At 40.7% G+C, this 22,529-nt stretch overlaps 1 protein-coding gene across 5 annotated transcripts in view; it reads right to left on the bottom strand.

Moving 5' to 3' along the window:
- Positions 1–22,529, bottom strand: part of Ylpm1 (YLP motif containing 1) — a 91,866-nt gene that overhangs the window by 56,131 nt on the left and 13,206 nt on the right. For 4 of the 5 annotated variants that reach the window (XR_003950069.1, XR_003950068.1, XM_006516100.4 and 1 more), the window contains exons 2-5: positions 18,813–19,049; positions 17,816–18,034; positions 16,345–17,288; positions 1,051–3,168 (exon numbers count right to left, since the gene is read on the bottom strand). Coding sequence is in view for 3 of the 5 variants with exons in the window: in XM_006516100.4 (XP_006516163.1) it covers positions 1,051–3,168; positions 16,345–17,288; positions 17,816–18,034; positions 18,813–19,049 (3,518 nt within the window). In the remaining 2 variants the exon portion in view is untranslated. The remainder of the gene's footprint in view (positions 1–1,050; positions 3,169–16,344; positions 17,289–17,815; positions 18,035–18,812; positions 19,050–22,529) is intronic. The other variant, NM_001347421.1, reaches the window with a different exon arrangement.

Genomic DNA, 22,529 nt, shown 5'->3' with positions numbered 1-22,529 from the left:
AAGAGACCGCTTGCCACCTGTTCGGAACCTCCAGACATTCTTTCATTCTTCCTACAGTTATGCTTTGCCATCACATTTCCCTACTACTAACATTTCAGTTACAAATTCAATTAGTATAACTCACAAACATAGACCACAATTGACAGATGAAGCAAACACATTAAAATCTATCAAAAAATTAACCATTTATTTTTCTCAAAAACCTGTTTGGAAAAAAAAGACAAAAATTAAAAAGTCTTACTGTTATAGCTATATGAGAAACATTATATAATGCCCACACAGTTGATTGTAGGGTTTTTTTGGTTTTTTTTAAATCCAACTTCACGATGAAAATATAGGAAAAAAAAATCTGCTTCCAGTTAAAATCAAAGATGAACATCCTCCACACAAAGTCTCAGTAGTCAGTAAAATCTGAAGACGTCCCCAGGTGACCACTCCTAACTCCAGCAGAGAAAAGAGAGCACCGCCCACCATTGCATCAAACAGCAGGGACTGTGCAGCCCATCAGATCCAATGCCAAAGAACAGACGCTGCCTACCGAAAGCAACGATGGCTCAATACACAAAGCCCCATGAAAAATGTAGTTTTAACACTTGAGACATGCACTCTCAAAGCATCCAGCAACACATCTACAATGACTGAGAACAGCAATCAATTTGCACACCCTAGGACATATGTGAATAATTAACAGTTTCCAAATACCCATCTTAACCCCCAAACAGCACTGAATAACCAGAAATACAAATTCAAAGTATGATAAGAAACAGGGTTTAAAGGGTTCCATTAAAAGACTTCATTCAGCTGGACTGTGGTGGCATGCATCTTTAATCCCAGTACTTGGGAGGCAGAGGCAGGCAGATCTTTTGAGTTTGAGGCCAGCCTGGTCTACAGAACACGTTCCAAGACATGCAGGGCTAAACGGAGAAACCATGTATTGAAAAACCAACCAACCAAACAAACAAACAAAACCAAAAAAGGCACTTCATTTTAAAAAAGAGCAGTATGAAAATCTGTTTCAACTAAAAGAACGATCTTAAGGAGTAAACTTACCGAAGCATTTTCAATTCTTGTGCAGCTTTCAAAATGATTTCGTGCTGCCTCTGACTGAGAACCATTACCCCTCCAAGGCCTTGGTCAGAGTCTAAGTTTGCATCGGACCCCATCATTTCAGAGGAATGATGTGAGGATGGCATATGTTCCGCCATGGGGGAATGTCTATCCACATCAGATGGGTACCATCTGTCTGACAACCGTTCTCTTTCCCAGTCCATTCTGTCAGGAACATAATCTCGCTTTTCCCGCCATGTATCTCCTCTTTCTGGATACTCTCGAATCCTCAACTCACCCCTATCACGGAAATCTCGGTCATACCCATGGTCTCGATTTCTTTCTTCTCTCCATCTATCATCCCGATATCTATCCAAAGGTGGAAGAGGTGGGAGGGGTGGTAAAGGTGGAAGAGATGGAATATCTCGTTCACGAAACTGTGATTCTTGTTCATCCAGTGGTCTCCCATAATCTCTGTCCCACTCGTTATCCACATTTCTATCATATATATCCAAAGGTCTTCTAATGCGATCCACATCTCTGTCTAAGTCCCTGTCCATTTCCCTACCATAACCCTCATCCATATCCTGATCTCTTTCCCAATCATCCCACCAAGGGCCTCGCCTGTCTCCATCATGAGACCGTGATGGTGGTGCTGAGAACCTGTCCTCTCTGCTGTATGAATCTAGTGTATCATCTTGATAGTCACGTTCACACTCTCTCCAGTATCTCTTTCTATCCCAGTCATCGAGTCTTTCTCGCTCAATTGGAGCATTTCTACCATCTACTGGGAACTCTTCATGTCCTCTCTCTTCTCCATGGTTCCACGAAGCCCTAGAAGGTTCATCTCGGTGATAAGGATACACTTTGTCTCCACCATCTCCTAGTTCTGATCTGAATGGAACTCTATCATGACCAAAATCTGGCCTTCCTAACCCCCTTTCTCGACTACCTGGACCACGAGGTGGTACCCTCTCCCTGCTTCCAGCTCTTTGAGGGGGTACTCTCTCTCTACTTCCAGCCCTTCGAGGAGGTCCTCTCTCCTGACTGCCAGCCCTGCGAGGTGGCCCCCTTTCTCGGCTGTTGGCTCTACTGTCCTGGCTGTCTTGTAGGCCACCTGGTATTTTATCCCGACTGCTTCCTGGCCTCACAAACACCCTGTCCCGGTTGCCTTCTCCTCTGTTCATTTTCTCACGACTGTCTTCTCTTCTACCCATCATTTTATCATGGAAATCTTCTTGCTTGACCAGACCTGGACCACGGTTAATTATCTGGCCACGACCTCTGTTTACTAGTCCTTTATCCCGTGACTCTTCCACTCTGTTCTGCCCAGGACCTCTATATGATGAGCTGCTGCCTTTATTGCCTTCTAATCTATTTTCTCTGCTGTCTGGCTGAGGAAGATCTTTTTCTTGGTGGTTTTCTGAGTGGGACAAACCAACACCCAAAGGTTTGAAATCGTCTGCAGTCAGTGCTGCTGCTGCGGCTCCTCCCTCCATGCTCCCTACTTTTGAGGGGAAAGTAGATTGAGTAGGTACAGGTTTGTTTGCAAGGGATACAGGCTGAGTAACACCTTCTGCTTTGTCCATTTCAGTCTCCATACTTTGAGAATTCTGGTTCCAATTAGAGGGCTCTACGGGCCCTTCCGAGACTTGGCTTTTGGTTGGCTCTTGTTGAGAGTCACTTAGATTCTCATTTGACTGAGCTGCCTTGGTATCCTTGACATCTGCGGAAATGGAAAACGCAGCTGACTGAATTTTTAAATTCTTCTGTTGGTTATTACTTGTATCTGCTAATGGCTCTTTGTTTCCTGAAAGAGGTTCTGCTTGTGACTTAGGTTGCTGCTTAGGCTGCTGCTGATGCTGCTGTCCAACAGTTGCTTTGGGGCCTTTCCACTGTGGTCCACTCTGTCGAGGACTTAGGGATGTATTGGGAGTTATATAAAATTGAGATGCTGGGCCCCGAGGGATCGTTCCCCATTTGCTTTTAGTGCCCTCTGCTGGGTGACTTTCATATCTGGGTCTTGGCCCATCGGGGCGATTTCCTTCAAAACGAGGCCCTTTGGGTCTCGGTCCTTCACACCTTGACCCTAAATCCTCAAATCTTCGAGGACCATCAAATCTACAAGTAAAACAAAAGATATTACTCAAGACAGTAAAGCAGGAAAAGAAAATTCTCCATGTAAGATTATTCAAGGCACTCTTGCCTTAGACTTTGTTTTTAACAGTGACTCTCGGTCATTAGCAAATCCCATGTCACCTATCAAAAACCAAACGTTAAGGCAGCAGTGCTTGGAAGACTTCAGGTCTAGATGTAGAAATCATGGCAGCATTATCTAACATACTTCAACCAATCGGCAGCAAGACTGAACTACTGAAATGTTAAAAGCATTGTAAATATTGTGCCATGGTACATGGAATAGTCCACTCCTTTTTAAATAGAAAAATAATAATAATTCCATTACTGTGAGTACTTTTAGAGTTAAATTTTAACTAAAAACCAATATGGATCAATTAACAGGAAAATACAATATAATTGTAAATATTGTGGAAGCCAGCACTAAAATCTTCATTAATGTCATACACACATGTACATACATGTCATACAAACATACACACATGTCTCTCTGTCTCTGTCTCTCTCTATCTCACACACACACACCAGTTTTCCAAAGTCTGGACAGAAATTGGTTTCCTGGGGACCACTCACTAATCAAAGATCAAAGAAATGTTCCTTCCAATAGACGGTATGCTACACTTAAGACATAAGAAAATGTTGTTGGGGCCTTCAGAATCAACAATCAAAAAAACAAAAAAGCAAACCAATCTGTAAGTGTTGATAAAGTGTCAATAGGTGAAAAGATGAAAAGACAGCAGGGAGATAGTAGTCAGCACCACCCAGGTGAGAGGCACACTGCCATGCAAAGGGCTTCCAGAGCACAGATGCTTTGCTGAGACTTGAAAGGCAGCACCTGAGATGACAGGGTGTTAGTGATGACAGAAATAGTATGGCAAGGATCCCTCAGACTAAGAGAGCAATATGAGAGGGAAAAAGGAAGAGAAGCACATATCGTGTTTAGAAATGCAAATGGTTGTGTAGTGTGGCTGAAGCAGAGGAGAGCAGAAAAGGATGCACAGAAAGACAGCATGCTAAGGATGAAGGCAAAGAGGCAGGCAACTGTCAGTCTCCAAAAGAACTTCCTCGTTTGCCTTGTGTGGCAGGTACTAACCAACCATCTCCTAAACTCACTCCCTTCCAACTCTCATCCAGCCTCCCCGAGTTCAGTCTTATGTCGACTCCTTCTCAACCTCTCTTATAGCTGGACTTGCACCAAGCTCCAGCTGAGAATGGAAAACGACTGACATAGTCTTCTGGGTTGTCCTTGTAAATATTAGGGATTCCTCTTCACACTTCCCTTTTTAATGCTGCTTCCAAACAACTACACTGCACTTTCTAAGTCAGGGCTGGTGAAGCAAACAGTAAAGAACCCCAGTTCCGAAGCCACTGTAGAAATCCTGAGAGAAGACATTTCTAATCTGTTAGAGATCTCTTTCTGTCTCTAACAGCCTTTGGGTCTCTGTAAGGTTGATTAATTAATTCAACTGGTTAATTCAGTGTTTATAGTTACTTCATAACTGCTTAAGAGTCACTTAATACAGTCCAGCTTTCAAAGAATAGTTTTTAAAAACTAATAATAAGGAAGAAAAGTTTACAGAATAGTTGATCTTGCTTGTTTGAGATAGAGCCTCACTAAGCAGCCCCAGCTGGCCACTAAACTCATGATCAACAATGTGGGTAATGAAGGTAGCAGCAACAGCATGCTGCAAAGTAAGTTAGGACTGGTACAGTTTGTAGCCAGTGGGAATTAAGGAAGTATGGCAAAGGAAGCATTTAGGACAATGGCAATGTTTATAGTTTAGGTGACTATGGAGCAGTCAACACTTTTCATGCCTTTAATGAAGGGTTTTTGTTTCACTGTGTGGAAAACCAATGAATAATAAAAGTAATTTCAGCAAAATATTTAACTCCCTTGCTAGTGTAAAAAAGTCTTGGTTTCAAAGGGAGGAGCTACTATAACACAGAACCAACACTAACCATAAGAAACAGAGGCTGAGATTACAACTTTGAGGTTCTGAATCAACACAATGGAAGGTGCTGTGTTGACTGAGAGGAGCTGATCCCCTCTGAGACAGGTCCTTCCATATGGTCAGAGCTGGTCTAGAAGGCATGGCCCTCCTGTGTCAGTATAAAGTCTAGGATTACAGGTGTGTAACACCACATTCCGCTAATCCTAACTTCTGGGAGGACACTGAGCCACATGAGCTGAAGTGCAAGAGATTCAAGACAGCCCTCACTACTTCCATGCCTGACAATTAAACGGAGGTGCTGTAGATAGGGCTCAATGGATAAAAGGCTTGTGGTGCAAGGGTGAAGACTGGAGTTGTGCGTTCCAGCCCCACATACAAACTGGATGGAGAGCTGGAATCACGGCCCTGCAAAGGACCTGGGTTCGGATTCCAGCACCCACACAGTGGCTCACAACTACCTATAACTCCAGTCCCAGAATCTGATAGCTTCTTCTGACCTCTGCAGGTAACAGGCAAGCACGAGGTACTCATACAGCATACATATATGTAAGCAAACAGCCATACACATAAAAACAAACAAACAATGATGAGTGAATGGGACAGCTTACTTGTGTACAGGAGGTAGTCAGGGACCACTCGGACAAACTAACTGCTTAGCTAATTTAGCCAACTTTGACTTCATCGATAGATCTAGTCTCAGTAAACATAGCTTATGAAAGAGAGACATCCAATGTCAATTTCTAGCTTCCACACATACACTCACACATGTACATCTACATATGCATCACATACCATATAGAGACACACCCACAAAATAAAACAAAATAGGCTTGGCAGATGGCTTAGCAGTTAAGAGTGACAGCTGCTCTTACAGAAGACCAGAGTTAATTCCCAGCACCCATGTCAGGTAGCTCACTGCCACCCATAATTCCACTCCCAAGGAATCCTCTATGCACACACATACATACAAATAATAATGATGATAACAACAACAACAACAATAATACAGAGACCTTGACTCTATGGGCCAACAAAAATATCAGGCTCAGCTGAGGTTCCTGCTGAGGGTAAAGGGACTATGGATATGGAATGGGAGTCAACACTAATATGGAATGGTGCCAACACTTCTTTTCAGGGGAAAGGATTAAAGTGCTTTTGGTTGTCTAGTTATCATACTAGGTATAAAAATCTCCCTAGGAACAAGTGCAATCAGAAACATATGGGAAAGAATCTGATAATGAAGTTTAGCCTACCTGGCTGATACTTTTCAAACCTATCACAAGAAAGCAGAATATATATATAAACCCACAATAAAGAGAAGGCAGTAGACCAGAATCTTTGGTTTGAGTTATCTTTAAAATTTTGTCTTTATAGACAGAGTCTCTAGTCCAGGCTGGCTTTAAACTCCTTATGTACCCAAGGATAACTTTTGATCCTCCTGCCTCTATCTCCCTGGTATGGGGATTATATACAAGCATAGTCCACCATTCCAGTTTGTGGAGTTGTTGAAGATCAACAAAAGCCTCTATATGCCAGAGAAATACTCTGCCAACTGTGCTATAACCTTGGCCCTTGTTTGTAAATTCTGGAAGACAAAGGACAACAACAAAAAATTACAAGCAGCAATTTTCAGAAGAACTGTACTGGCAGCAGGAGAGGATAAAATAAAAATGTGACTGGCTGCCCGCAGAATCCAAACCAGTCAGGATTCTACAGTGCCTGAGATGTGGGGGGAAGAAGGAGTTAAAATGTTTATTCAGCTTCCCAAAATAAAAGGTGCAAGAAGCCACTCACGTGTATGATTAATGGTCTTGTATCCCCGCCTGGAAGAACAAGGCCTAAGAGGACAAAGCCCAGAGAAAACCTGCAACTTAGCACTGAGTTCTACTCCCCACACTAGAGGGACTGCTCAGAGTAGGAAGAGCCAATCATTCTGTGCTGGAGATTATCATCTTATAAAAATCAAAATTTACTCACCAGGAGATGGCACACCATCTTAAGTTGGACTGGGCACACATTTCAGAGTGGTTTTCATGTGACATTAAGGGGAACAAATCAGTGGCAATGAAAATAATTGGAAGTGTTGAACATTGCACTGAGACAGCACTGATAAAACCTGTTTGCTAGGGCTGGAGAGATGGCTCAGCAGTTAGGAGCACTGACTGTTCTTCCAAAGGTCCTGAGTTCAATTCCCAACAACCACATGGTGGTTCACAATCATCTGTAATGGGATCCGATGCCCTCTTCTGGTGTGGCTGAAGACAGCAACAGTGTATTCAAAAAAATCTTTTAAAAAACCAAACCAAACCAACCCAACCCAAAATATCTGTTTGCTAAACTCAGTTCAAATTCAGACCTGAATGGCCCAGTGAGGAAACTCTGCTCAACTACTAGATGCTTAGGAGATTACCAACGATGGGACATGAACCTTTTTAAAGAACTTACAACTTAAAAAATTTTTTTTCAAATATGTATTAAGTATTTTGACCACATACACCTCCCATTACTTTCTTTTTCCCAACTCCTTAGAATGAACCCTTTCTTTCCAACAATTACCCCTTCCTTCATATCCATGTTTGCATTCCACTAAGTTTACTTAGGGCTGTTTGGAGCATAGAGTTACTTATCAAACCATGAACAATTAACAGTGGTATAGCCACAGGAACTAGAGCAGTGGTTTTCAACTTGTGGGTCAAAACCCCTTTTGATATCCTGTATATCAGATATTTACAATTCATAACAGTAGCAAAATTACAGGTATAAAGTAGCAATGAAATAATGTTATGGCTAGGGCAGGGGGGCCGGGGGGTGGGGGGGAGGCTGTGTGTCACCACAACACAAGGAACTGTATTAAATGGTCAAAGCATTAGGAAGGTTGAGAACCACTGGGCTAGAGAGATGACTCTGTGGTTAAGAGAACTTGATGCTTTTGCAAAGGACCTGGGATCAGTTATCAGAACACATACAGTAGCTCATGACCACCCATAACTCTAGTTCTAGAAGATCTGACATCATCTTCTGAACTCTTAGAGCACCAGGCATAGCAGGTCTGACAGCACATGCCTTTAAATCCTAGCACTTGAAAGACACAGGCAGGTTGATCACTGAGTTTGAGGCCAGCCTGATCTACAATAGAGTTCCAGGCCAGCCAGGGATACACAGAGAGACCTTCACTCAATCCTCCTTCCTGCAAATAAAAACACCATGCACCATGTAGTACATACACATGCAGGCAAAACATACAGACATACAAAATAAAAGGTGGACCCCCCCCAAAAGGATATCATTAACCCTTAGTGTTTCCTCATGTACAGTTTTAGTTTTAGAAAAATTCTTAATAGCTCTAGCTATATATAAAACCAAACTTCATTAACAGTTTTCCTTGTAGGTCTAACTTATAAACAAACAAAAATTTTAGGTTTTAAAAATCAGAAAAAGGCCAGTGAAACAGCTCAGTAGGTAAATGTGCTTGCCACCAAGACTGTGTGCTATCCTCGGGACTCTCGTGGAAGGAAAGACCCAATTTCCACACACAGATACAATACATGTAAGAAAAAAATAAGAGTAATGTGTATATTATCTTGCAACTATCATTTGGATTCATTCTTAAACTTACAAAAACTGAGATCTTAGTGATTTCCCCCTATATCCTGAAACACTTCATAATTTCCTTATCCTAGATTTGATTGCTCATAACATTAATATTTCTTAATTATGCTTTAAAAAACCAAAATAAGGAAACAATTACAACACAAAAAGAATCATCGAAGAGAATGAAACAAAGATAAAAGAAACATTATCACATTAGAATTACCCAAAATAGCACACTGTTTTGGGGCTTCATTAAGCACAATGCAAACTCAAAACTTTCATTTCTTTATTGTAGTAATAAAGAGAAGAAAGCTGACAGATAAAGCTGCTTCAATTCACTACAACTTGGGAGCTGGAGAGATGGCTCAGTAGTTAAGAGCTCTTCCAGAAGACCTGCCTTAGATTGCCAGCACCTATGTGGTTCACAACCATCTGTAACCCAAGTTACAGAGAGTCTAATACCCTCTTCTGGCCTCTATCAACACCAGGCACGCACATGGGACCCAGACATACATGTTATCAAAACACCACAATACACAAAATTATTATTTTTTAATTATTTAAAAATTTAAAAATTATTTAATTTTTAAAATTATTTTTAAAAAATTTAAAAATTATTAGAATCAAAAGATATGTGCAGAGAGGCTAGAATTCCAGGCTCTAAAAGTCATATCCAATTCATCATGTATGTGAACCTGCCAACCATGAATCTTCAGGTGATTATATTCTAGATGAACATTCTCAAGCTCAAGAATCAATAAGCAAACAATAAATTCTACTTATTATGTATGGGTATTTTGTTTTCATGCATGTCAAAGAGAATGCTTAATCTCTGGATCAGCTGTGAGCTGCCATGCGGGTGCTGGAATTGAACCCAGGTCCTCTGGAAGAGTAGCCATTACTCTTACTGCTGAGTCATTTCTCCAGCCCAACCCCCTTCCTTTAAATAGCAATACATTCTGATCAATGGAAGGCATGCAGTACTGCCACCTCTTAGTCATTAAACAGGAAAGACTTTTAATGCATATTGTGTGGAAAGAATTTGGACCATCTTGACTCTCTAAAAGGATACAATGACAATTATCTTTTATGATTTTATATGTCAAACTATTTGATACAAAGCAAATTTACTCTTAAAAACACTTATTAAAACTTCAAAATTGTTTTTCACAATCCTTTTAAATTCTTTTGTAAAATTTAAACTAAAAGTGGTCCCCTGAACCCATACAGTCAACAATGACACCTTTTCTTCTATACCCGGGGTTAAAGTAAGTAAGCGCTACAGACTGAGAAACCTGTAATACATATAATTAAGAACTGGTTCCCAGAATATATAAAGAATTTCTATATATCAGTAAGAAATAGAAAAATAGTCTAATTAAAAAAAAAAAAAACAACCTTGAATTAGTGTTTCATACAAGAGGAAACTTAACCCAGCGATAACCGAATGGAAAGCAGTGTAACTTTACTATTATCAAAAAATACAAAATTCCAACTTTTATCACTATAACATTAACCATCCTCCCAGGCAGCTAACATTTTGTAAGTTTAACAATACTAAGAGTTGTCATGGAAGTTAAAAAATAATAAACAAAACAAAAACTCTGAAATAATACTGTTGAATAAAGTAAAAGCACCTTTCTGAAAAACCATTTAACAATATGTACCAGCACAGAGCACATACAGACCAGATCCTATGTCCAAACAATTGCAATCCTTTTAAATTGTGGTATGTCCACACAATGGCAAACTGTATGGGAACAAGAAAGAACAAACTACTGCAACACTTGCAAAGCACAGGATGAATCTGATAGCAACAGTCATATGAAAATGACAAACTCAGAATGTACACAGAGCGTGGCTACAACTACACATACAAAATATCTGAACAAAAGCACATGCGTACACTCAGGCACAGTCAAGATATAGTCGGCACCAAAAGACATACTGCAGGCCAATGAGATGGCTCAGTTGGTAAAGGCACCTGCTGCCAAGCCTCATGGCCTAGGTGCCATCCTGGGATCCCTACGGTAGAAGGAGAGAGAGAACCAACTCCTACAAGTTGTTCTCTGACCTCTACATCGGGCTGCAACAAGTGCATATTCATGTACATAAAACAAACAGATATACAGATACACTTGACATTTCAACATTTTTAATCATAACTGATAATTAATATTAGAACAGGTTATAATAAAATCATATTAATGGACTACTCCCCAGCAATAAGAATGTTATGCATGACATAATCTCACATTATAATATTAAGCAAAATATACCATATCAAAGAAGTATGTAAAATATGATCCTATTGCTCAAAAAATAGGCAGCCCATGGTATAAAAGTTAGTATAGTGGTAATCTTTGGGTTGAGGAGAAATGACTAAGAAGGGGGATGAGGAGGACTTTTTTATGTTTGTTTTGCCTGCATGCATATTTGTATACCAATACGCTTTGTGCTCACAGAAGTCAGGAGTGGGCATTGGATCACCTGGAACTGGAGTTAAGGATGGTTGTGAACCACCATGAGTTTTGGGAATTGAACCCAGGTCCTCTGCAAGATCAACAAAAGCTCTTAACTCCTGAGCTATCTCTTTAGCCCACTGAGGAAGACTATTTAAACACTAGTAATTTTTATTTCTTGATCTGAGTAGTGATGATATGAGTTGTGTCTTTGTGAAAATTCATAATGCTGTGTGTAACAACCTGGTACTTTTCTACATTTATTATCAAGACAAAGTTTCATTACTGAAAAATACAAGTTCTGGGGAATTCAAATTCACTTATGTGAGAGCAGACAAACACAAGGATACTTCGTCCACAAGAACCAATGAAGAGAAAACACACACACACACACACCGTGTTCAACAACATATACTGTGATATGCTTTTGTCACTTGACTTTGAGAAACCTTCAGAGTCTAGAAAGCTGCCTCAATCTGAACTTCTGCAATTCCTTAATGCATTTAACAGAACAGATAAATATTCTACTACTGTGGTTTTAGTCAATCAGTTTAACTCCATTCTCAGTTCTTGTCTTTCTATCAGTTTTGTTTTAGGACATTTTTTTTCCAGTGTGGCTTACAGATATCCCTTATGCATTCATAACAGAACTTGAAAAAACATAAAAGAAGTTCGGTTTCCTTAAGAGTATAGATTGTTCTAACTTAATCTCTTGACTAATCAGCCTCGTGTTGATTTTGCTTTTAACTCAGTTATATAGGAGAAAAAAGATGTTTCTGAGTAACAGTCATTAACTTGTTTCTTAAGAGCCGTATGAGGGGCCCACAAATTTAATCCCAGCATTCAGGAGCAGGCAGAACTCTTTTGAGTTTGAGGCCAGCCTGGTTTACAAAGCAAGTTCCATGATAGGCAGGGTTACACAAAGAAACCTTGTCTTGCAAAACATAAGTAAAGGAAGATGGGCAGAAATGGGAAGGAGACAAACTAATGCTGGAGAAAGACAGCATAAGCAGAATTCAATTTTAGGGCTAAAAACCCAACCTTATCAAAGTTACAGCATAGTGATGCATGCTACCACCTTAGCACTGAACCTTATCAAAGTTACAGCATAGTGATGCATGCTACCACCCTAGCACGGAGGAGGCTGAAGCAGGAGGATTGAGAGTTTGCAACTACTCTAGGCTACACAATGAGTTCCAGGTCGACCTGAGCTAAGTAGCAAGGCTGTATCTCTGGCTCAAGAAATGACACCAATAAATCAAACTGATCAAAAAAAGAAAAAAAAAATGTTGCAATTGATAGGATCGGAGTTTGATTCTCAGCACATATATCAGGTGGCTAACAGATACATGCAACTCTAGCTTTAGAAGATCCAATACCTTCTTCTGGCGTCCTTGGGCACCTGTGTGCATGTTAATATGCATATAAATTTAAATAAATTAATAAATAACACATAAAGTAAATCCTTAAAATGTATATTTGCATTATGTAGAATTAGGCTGTAAACAGGCCAATGATACTTCAGGCCCTGAGTAAGTGTTCATCGTGAAGGAGACCAACAAAACACCAGCTCCTAAAAAGGAAGCAGGAAAAACTAGAACCATTGAGAATGTGAAAAGAATTTGCGTTTATATGGCTGGCAGAAAGAACAAGTAAGTTAAGGCAGTGAGATAAAAGAACAGTTTTTAGTATCTGTAATAATATTCTGTAGAAAAGAATAAAATAACACACTCTGTGTTGTTCCACAGTGGCAGATCTAGAACAGATAGACATTATATTAATATACTTAGATTTAATGTTTAAAATCCTTTCTAAAACACTCAAAAGTTTTAAAAGACAATGTTCCTTTATTTACATGCCAATATTTAAGCACAGCCCATCAACCTCTTGTCATAAAAAATACAATGAACTTAAAAGAGGATCAGAAGGCTGTGATTCCAATCTCATCTCAATTAGAATAATAGTCTGGCACAACTTATTATTTTTAAGATTTTTATACATTTTATCACTTATTTGTGTTTGTCTGTATGTGTGCAGGTACATGTGAGTCACAGCATGCATGTGGAGGTCAAGGACAACCTGTGCCAACCAGTATGTAGGTTCTAGGGTCACACTCTGGCAATCACCTTTACCACCAAACACCTTCTCATTGACCCTGGTATTTCACTTATATTCAGCCCAAGTTTCAGCTAAATTCTTTACCTTCTTTACAGTCACAGAGTCATTTAGAGATGACTTATATAATAAGGTGATGTACACAAGACCTGGCACAGCAAGCTAAAATACAACATAAACCTGGGCTGCCAGAGAGGGACTACAATAGGTAATTCCTAAAATTCCTTAGCACTACGGTTATTAATTGTACCTTTGAGGGAAGAACTTAAAATAGGTCCTATATTTGATAGTCAAAAGAGGAAAACAGTATGAGAGGCATCATGGGAGGTGGAAACACACTTTGAGGTGGTAAGACTGCATGTCTCTGATAACCAGTTGCTAAAAGGCAAAGCTTGCTCCTTGAGACAGACATGCGTTCAAATCAACAGGATGAGCTATATTGCAAATGAGCGAACAGCACAACTGTAGTCAGAACTGCGTGAATCTGAATGACGGCATTCACACAGGGCTTAAAGTAGTTTGCTTTGGGTAGTGCCTTGGTTCTATGTCCCAGTCACGCAACACTGATCTAGCAAGTTAGCTCTCTTCTCCGCTCCAGACGGTAGATGGTAATAGGAAATAAATCACCTAGTACCACAGATTATTCACAAGACTCCCCAAAAATGGATATGAAGGTTCTAACATGGCTCCAGAGTACACAGAGGAATTCAGACTAATTACACTTAATTTTTTCTGAGCTTCAGCTTTGAATGGAGTTTTGATCATGTTAGTTCCAGAACTTTAAATTGGGGAAACAAACAAAAAAGATACATTTTTTTTTTCCTTTAGAGACAGGGTCTCCTATAGTCCAGGCTGTCTTCAAACTTACTCTATAGCCAAGGACTAGGCTTGGACTTGTGAGCCTCCTACCTCTCCTTCCTAACTGTTGGGAAAATAAGCATGCACCAACCCACTCAGGTAACGTGGTGGCAGGATCAAACGCAGGGCTTTGCAAAGGCCAGGGAAGCATCCCACAAGCTGAGCCACATACCCAGACCATATGCTTTTGTTTTCAAATATTAAAGGTTTAAATTTAAAATGACCTCAATGCACTGACACTGAAACCAGAAACTAATATACAAATAACTGACAAAAACGAAATTATATAACTTTCAGTATAATCCTGTATATGATATTTTAAATCTCTCAATAATAGAACTAAATTTTATAAATATATATATTTCTTTCTACTATAACTTCTGACCAGGGGGGAAAAAACCAATTAAAATATTTTTCCAGCTAGATGTGGTGGTGGACACCTTTTATCCCAGAACAGGGGAAGCAGAGGCAGATAGATCAAAACCAACTTGGTCTACATAGCAAGTTCCAGGTCAGTCAGAGTTATTTAGCAAGACCTTGCCTCAAAGCAAAATAAAATTTTCCTTAGAAAACTTGACATTTATGTCATCCCAAGAGAAAGCTAGACTCTTCTAAGCTTGGAAACATGAATCTTACATATTTCTTTTGCGAAAGACTTGATATGCAGACCAAGCTTGCCTTACTACGTATAGTGTACTTTTTAAAAATTACACTCTGTATGTATGTGGGCACACATCCTCCTTGTCCCATATGGTGCCCAGAGGACAACTGACAGGAGACAGTTCTCTCTGCCCAGCATGTGGGTTTTAGAGACAGAACTCAGGTCATCACACACAGTAGCAGGAACTTTTCCCAAGCTCATGGCTCAGCCTCTTGAATACTAGGTTTGCAAGCATACAAGACCATTCCTTGCTGAATTTAATGTTTGTTTGTTTTTTGAGACAGGGTTTCTCTGTGTAGCCCTGGCTGTCCTGGAACTCACTCTGTAGACCAGGCTGGCCTTTAACTCAGAAATCCGCCTGCCTCTGCCTCCCAAGTGCTGGGATTAAAGGTGTGCACCACCACTGCCCACTGCATTTAATGCTTTTTTTTTTAAAGGAAAACAAAACAGCAACCATGATTTTTTTCTTTTCTAACATACATATATACACATACATATATACATACATATATATATATTTCCCTCCTCCACTCCTAAAGAAAAGACAGACATCTCCCTAAGGAAAATATAAAGGATGCAAGGTCCCAGGGGCACAGGTGGAAGGGTGGCAGGGATTTTGTGACTTTTCTTTTGTTGACTATTTTGAGTAAAAGCAGGAACTTGGTAGGATGGTTTGTATATGCTTGGCCTAGGGAGTGGCACTGTTGGGAGGTGTGGCCTTAGCCGCCAGAAAGTCAGCTAACAGCCTTCAAATGAAGATGTAGAACTCTCAGCTCCTCCTGCACCATGCCTGCCTGGATGTTGCCATGTTCCTGCCTTGATGATAATGGACTGAAGCTCTGAACCTTTAAGCCAGCCCCAATTAAATGTTGTCCTTTCAAGAGTTGCCTTGGTCATGGTGTCTATTCACAGCAGTAAACCCCTAAGACATGTGGAATCTGTACAAACAAATGATTTTCTAAAAGGTCCTATTTACCCTTATACAAGCCTAGCAAATGATACTTGCTAATTCAATTGTCAAACAATCAAAAAGAAAAACAGTTAAATTTAAAGTATTATTCCCACTCTTTCTGTCTCTGACTTATCCTTTCTGTTATATGAGACAGCAGGTCATATAGCCTAGGCTAAGCCTGGGCTTGACTTTACATATAGCTCAGGATAATCCTTGAAATCCTAATTCCCTCCTGCCTCTGCTTTCCAAGTGCTGGTATTACAAATGTGCCATTATATTTGGCTTAAAATATTATTTCTAAAACTGCAAAGTCAGTAAAAGTGGTCAGCATTACTCTAAAATACATTCATTCTAGACTACTATAGCCAGATAAAAGTAGTCACATTAAAGGAACAGGAGTATGCAATCTTTTCTAAGTTATGTCAGGTTAAATTAACAAATAATACTAACATTTTAACTGTAAAGTCATGAGTGTATACATAAAAGTACAAAGGAAATACAAAAACTGTATAATGTTTGGATTCCAGTACAGCTTATATAAAATTGGCCACAGTAAGAGCATTGACCTACCTTGGACCTCTCGGACCTTCCAAGAAACTGCCCTTAGGAGGGTCTGCAAGCAGTCCACCTGACTTCACTGGCGTGTCCTTAGCTGCAATGATGGACTGAGATAGAGCAGAAGACTCGCCCAGTCCTTGCTCAGATGAGAACACCTTGTTCAGAGGTTTGGAATTCACTTGTTCTGACTGAGGTGGAGGGTGATATGGTGAAGGTGGGGTCGATCCAAAAGACACAGGTGTGGGAAGCAGTGCTTGTCTAGGTTTCTCTGGGATCTGTGAGTTCTGAGAACCAGAAGCTGGTGGAAGTGGGGCTGTTAACTGAGGAGGCATCCCTTGTGGAGCTCCAGGGGGAGGTATTCCTGGGGGAGGTGTGGCTGAAGATAATGGTGGGAGGGGTAGGATGGGTGGTCCCCCAGGTAGAGCCGGTGGGGGAAGGACTGGTGGTGACCCTGCTGAAGAGAGGGCAGGTGGAGGGAGAACTGGAGGTGGCCCTGAAGAAAGAGATGGAGGCATTCCTGGTGGGGGGACAGAGGTTGGCAGAGAAGGTGGCATCACAGGCGGAGGCATGCCAGGTGGTGGGATGGAGGTAGGCAGGGCAGGGGGCATCACTGGTGGTGGCAAGGATGGAGGTAATACTGGAGGTGGCATTGTTGGCAGAGGTGGAGGCATCTGAGAATACGGAACAAACGGAGGTGGCATTGCCATGTTCCCCAGGTACTGGCTCTTCACAGTCTGGAACGAGTTGACTTTCTCCTGGAGATAGGTCTGAGTGGCTTTCATATGTCCCTGCCATGTCTTCCACTGCTTCTCATACTCCTGAAGCTGATCTTTATGAGGATAGGAATGGAGCTGCTCCTCCCACAGCTGAAACTCTCGCTCCCAGTCTTGAAAGAGATGTTGAAACTGTTGCTGCTGCATCTCATAATGTCGCAGCTGCACATCCAGAGACATGGTCTACAAATAAAGGACAAACATTCTTTCAAGACAGCCATGTATGCATTAGTCCCAACTTACATTAATAAGTCAAGACTACATGAAATTTTAGGAAGTTAAAAAACATTTCCAAGGGGAAAGATAAAACTGCTAGACCCTTTTAGTGATGATCTTTTTCTTCCCTTGGGCTAAACAACATCACATTACTCTAATATCCTTTCAAACAGCTACTTGTCAATACTTAATTTTTTAAAGATTTATTTATTTATTTCATGTATGCGAGTACACTGTCACTGTCTTCAGACACACCAGAAGAAGGCATCGGATCCCATTACAGATGGTTGTGAGCCACCATATGGTTGCTGGGAATTGAACTCAGGACCTCTGGAAGAGCAGTCAATGCTCTTAACCGCTGAGCCATCTCTCCAGCCCCCACAGTCAATACTTCCTTTATTGCTAGTTGTTCATACTCACAAGTCTTTTAGGAGCGACAAATCCTTTATGCATCTTGGGAATACTTCCTGCTTACTTATTTTGGAAACACTTACCTGTATGTGTGGTGAGTGCTGGATAACTTGCTGGTACTGCTGCAGGATCTGCTGTAACTGTGTGTGCCTCTGCATTATTCCTTGATACTGGAAGCCGACTCGCTGCTGCTGCTGCTGTTGCCAATGTGCTGCTGCAGCCTGCCAATGTGCTGCTATAGCCTTCAACTGTTTAAATCTAGCATCCTCCTCAGAGTCTTCCGAGTCTTCTGAGTCTTCTGACTAAATAAGAGAAACACAAACTTTTCTAAGTCATAAAACAGCAACCAAATCAATCGGGCCTAGAATCCCTCCAACTCAGGCTGAGAACTGCTCTCCTATATTTAGACAAAACACAAATCCCCCTCTACATAGTTATTGTGGATGGTAGGACAAGGGGTTTAAGAGCCACCATCTTCACTAGATAGGATAACCATTTCCCCAGCAGGAAGTAAATCTACAAGTCTAGTACTTTCAACCCAATGAGCAGTAGAGAACCTCCATGCCTTCCTTCTCTTGCCCTCTCTCTCCCTGTCACTGTTCACTAGTGGTCTACGATATATAGCTCAGCAAAGCTGTGAGAATGTGGGGAGTTTCCAAGCTTCAGTCAACAAGCTCAATGTGACGAAGATGGTCATTTGTGATGCTTCAACACTGTAAGACGGCTATTATAAATGACTATGTCCATTCTTCAGATGAGTACACTAGTAGAGAATGATTAGCTAATCTGTCCAGAGTCGCAGTGTTTGGGCAACTGACCATAAAAGCTAAGGATAAATGACTTCTCTGTACTGTGGTCATGAACCCGCATGAACATTTCTCTTTTGTGCTGAGACAAGAGTATCTTATTGCTTCATTTTCAGTCAACCTTCACATAATTCCTTTGCTAAACCTGATAAGCTGACATCTGGGTACTTCAAAAGTAGAATTTTACAGGTACCTGAGCACATGAAAATATACATCCATTCTTGACACAAGTGTTTACAAAATTTACATGACTGAATAAACACAAAATGATTACCTGGGGTTCCTCAGGTGAGAGCGGAGGTGGTGCTTCTTCATTGGGAGGTGGCAATGGGGGCTTCTCAGCTGCAAGAGGTTCTGCTACCTGACTGGCAGCTGGCCCCGGAGCTTCTTCTTTGATGGGTTCTGGTACATCCTTTGCTGTGACAAGACCCTTTTTATGTCCCGGCAAATGCACCTTTGTCCTCTGCTGCAAACTAAGTAGATGCTGTCGATACCAATATTGTTGTTGCTCCTACAATACAAAGCATTTTTAAGAATTTTATTTTATTTATTCCGTATGTAAGTGTGTTTATAGGCGAAACCATGCAGTGTGCGGAGGGGAGGCCAGGTACAGCTTTCAGGAGATGGTTCTCTCCTGCCATGTGAGCTCCAAGGGACACAACTCAGGTCATCAGGCATGACAATAAACGCCTTCCTTCCTGACCCATTTCTTTGATTCATTTTTAAGAATGTTAATTAATAATCACATATCTCTGCAGCTGGTGCTGACAGAGTCACATTTATATACATTCATGTATCTAATGAAAGAAAAAAACAAAGCTGGACAGAGAAAGATAAGTTAGCAAGACAGAGAAGGTTTTAAGTTTTCTCAAATTTATAAATTTAAATTAAACCATACATCATAATTGAACATATTTCTGGTTTTTTCCCTTCAGTATTTGTGATGATTTGTATATGCTTGGCCCAGGGAGTAGCACTGTTGGGAGGTGTGGCCTTATCGGAATGGGTGTGGCCTTGTGGGTGTGGGCTTTAATATCCTTGTTCTAGCTGCCTGGGAGCCAGTATTCTGCTAGCTACCTTCAGATAAAGACGTAGAACTCTCAGCTTCTCCTGTACCATGACTGCCTGGATGATACCACATTCCTGCTTTGATGATAATGGACTGAACCTCTGAATTCAAGGCTAGCCTGGTCTACAGAGTGAGTTCTAGGACAGCCAGGGCTACACAGAGAAACCCTGTCTCGAAAAACAAAAACAAACAAACAAACAAAAAAGAGTTGCCTTGGCCATGGTATCTGTTCACAGCAGTAAAACCCTAACTAAGACAGTGCTAAGGATTGAGTTGATGGTTTTGTGTAGTGCAGGCAAGTTTTTCACTACCAACTACAGAGACAGATCTCCTCTTAATCTTTTAGACAGAATCCCAATATATTGTCCAGATTGGCTTTGAACTTCGCCTGTAGCTCCAGCAGCTTCAGTCTCCTGAGCAGCTGCAATTATAAGCCTGTTATTATACCCAGCTAACATAACAGTTTAAAAAATATATATATATATAAGATGTATATATATATATATTTATTTATACACACACACACACACACACACTATAGCTGTCTTCAGACACACCAGAAGAGGGCATCATTGGATCCCATTACAGATGGTTGTGAGCCACCATGTGGTTGCTGGGAACTGAGCTCAGGACCTCTGGAAGAACAGTCAGCGCTCTTACCAATGAACCATCTCTCCAGATCCATAACACTTTTTAAAAAATGTTTCTGACCGGGTGTAGTGGCGCACACCTTTAATCCCAGCACTCGGGAGGCAGAGGCAGGCGGATTTCTGAGTTCAAGGCCAGCCTGGTCTACAAAGTGAGTTCCAGGACAGCCAGGGCTATACAGAGAAACCCTGTCTCAAAAAAACAAACAAACAAAATGTTTCTGAGCCAGGCGTGATGACACACATGGTAGCCTGGTCTACAAAATGAATTCCAGGATATCCAGGGTTGTTATACAGAGAAACTCTGCCTCAAAAAAAAAAAAAAACCCAAACAAACAAACAAAAAACAAAACCAAAAAAACAACAAACAAAACCAAAAAAGTTTCTGGTTGAAAAATAATGAGTCAGCAGTAAGAGAACTGGGTTCAGTTCCTAGTACCCACATGGTGGCTCACAACCATCTTTAACTCCAGCTCCAGGGAATCCAATGCCCTATTCTTACCTCCTTTGACACCAGGCATGCATGTAGTATACATACATATATACAGGTAAATCACTGACATATACCAAATTAAATAAGTAAATTTACGTTTCTGAGGGGTGGGTGTGGGAGCATAAACCTTAAAGACTTATAAGAGGGTATGTGTCAGATTGATCTGAGTATGAGACCAGTCTGTCAAACTAAACACAACCAAACTACGAAGGTAGTTAAGGATGAAATGTTTACTATGCAAAATGAGGACCTGAGCTTCAATTTCCAGAACCCACAAAAGAGACAGGCACTGCAGTGCCGGTCTGCAGCCTAAATGCCAGAAGGCAGAGTCAGAAGGATACTATTCTTTAAACAAAATCTCAATCGTTTTATTTTACCAATGAAGACTCAGGAGCCAGATGCTAGGGTGAAAGCCTGCCAGCTCAGAGAGGCAGAACAAGCTGACCTTCCTCAGCTGACCCAGCTCAAACTGAGTGTCCCTCACTTCTATCTCCTTTGCATCTCTGACTCTTACTCTCTATGGTTTTTTTTCCCTATGTTCACTTCCTGTCACCTGGTTGCTTGATCTGTTGATCTGTTTACAATATTCAAGCAGAAAACTCTTGGATTAAAGACATGTGCAAAAGCAGAGACACACAACTAAAAACAGGTTTTTCCAGTAAATAACACACTCTCCGGGTTCACAGTGTGATCAAATGTCCTACAACAGGAGGATCCCTGGAAGCTCACTGGCAAATCAGTCTAACTAAAATTCCCTACTTGACGTGCAGTGAGACCCTGTACCAAAAAAAAAAAAAAAAAAAAAAAAGAAAAAGAAACTGAAGATAGACAACCCAGTATCAACCAACCCTTTGCCTCCAAGTGCCTTTGCATCCATGCAGATACACACAGAAATAGAAAAAAATAATATCAATTCTCATTATTTGTAGACACTATATATGTGAATTTGCTCATCTGCTAAAATTTATTTCCAACTCCACTAACAGGACTTGCTAAGCTTTTCCAGTCATTTTATAAACAGATGAAGAACAGTGAAAGTTCTGAGCAGCCTACTAGGTGTGTTCCCAGCTGAGGGAGAACAAGGTGGTGTAGCCTTCTGGCCACACTGTCATCTCATAGTGCAGTTACTGCCACAAAATCCAACAATGTTTTGCTAGTTATTTAAAATGTCATCACTCACACACACACACACACACACACACACACCCAATCACTCAGGAATGTTGGCAGGCAGACCAGTCATCTGGTCTACAGTGAGAACCTGCCTCAAAAATCAACAAACAAGAAGTAAATAAACAAAAGTACAAGGCTGCCCAGTAATAATGCTTAATGCTGTCGAGTATCCCTAAGCAGGCTGTGATTGCCCTTACAAGAAAATATATGTTCCATAAACTTCATTCAAGAAAGCATTACTGTCGCAGGGAGTGGTGGAGCACGCCTTTAATCCCAGCACTCCGGAGGCAGAGGCAGTCGGATTTCTGAGTTCAAGGCCAGCCTGGTCTACAAAGTGAGTTCCAGGACAGCCAGGGCTATACAAAGAAACTCTGTCTCGAAAAACAAAACAACAACAACAAAAAAAAAATCTTAAAAAAAAAAAGAAAGCATTACTGTCTACCAAGAGCTAAATACTAATGAATTAACAATATCTAAAAAATAAAGTGGTTTTAGAGGGGAAACATGTTATATGTTGAGGAAGATATGATTAGAAGCTTAGATTCATCTGAATTTTTCTTACAACAAAGGTCTAATATCAATGGTATTGCACACCTTTAATCCCAACAC

The sequence above is a fragment of the Mus musculus genome, chromosome 12, assembly GCF_000001635.26.
Source record: "Mus musculus strain C57BL/6J chromosome 12, GRCm38.p6 C57BL/6J".
In the NCBI taxonomy this organism is placed as follows: Eukaryota; Metazoa; Chordata; class Mammalia; order Rodentia; family Muridae; genus Mus; species Mus musculus.
This window is presented reverse-complemented; position numbering and strand designations above follow the sequence as displayed.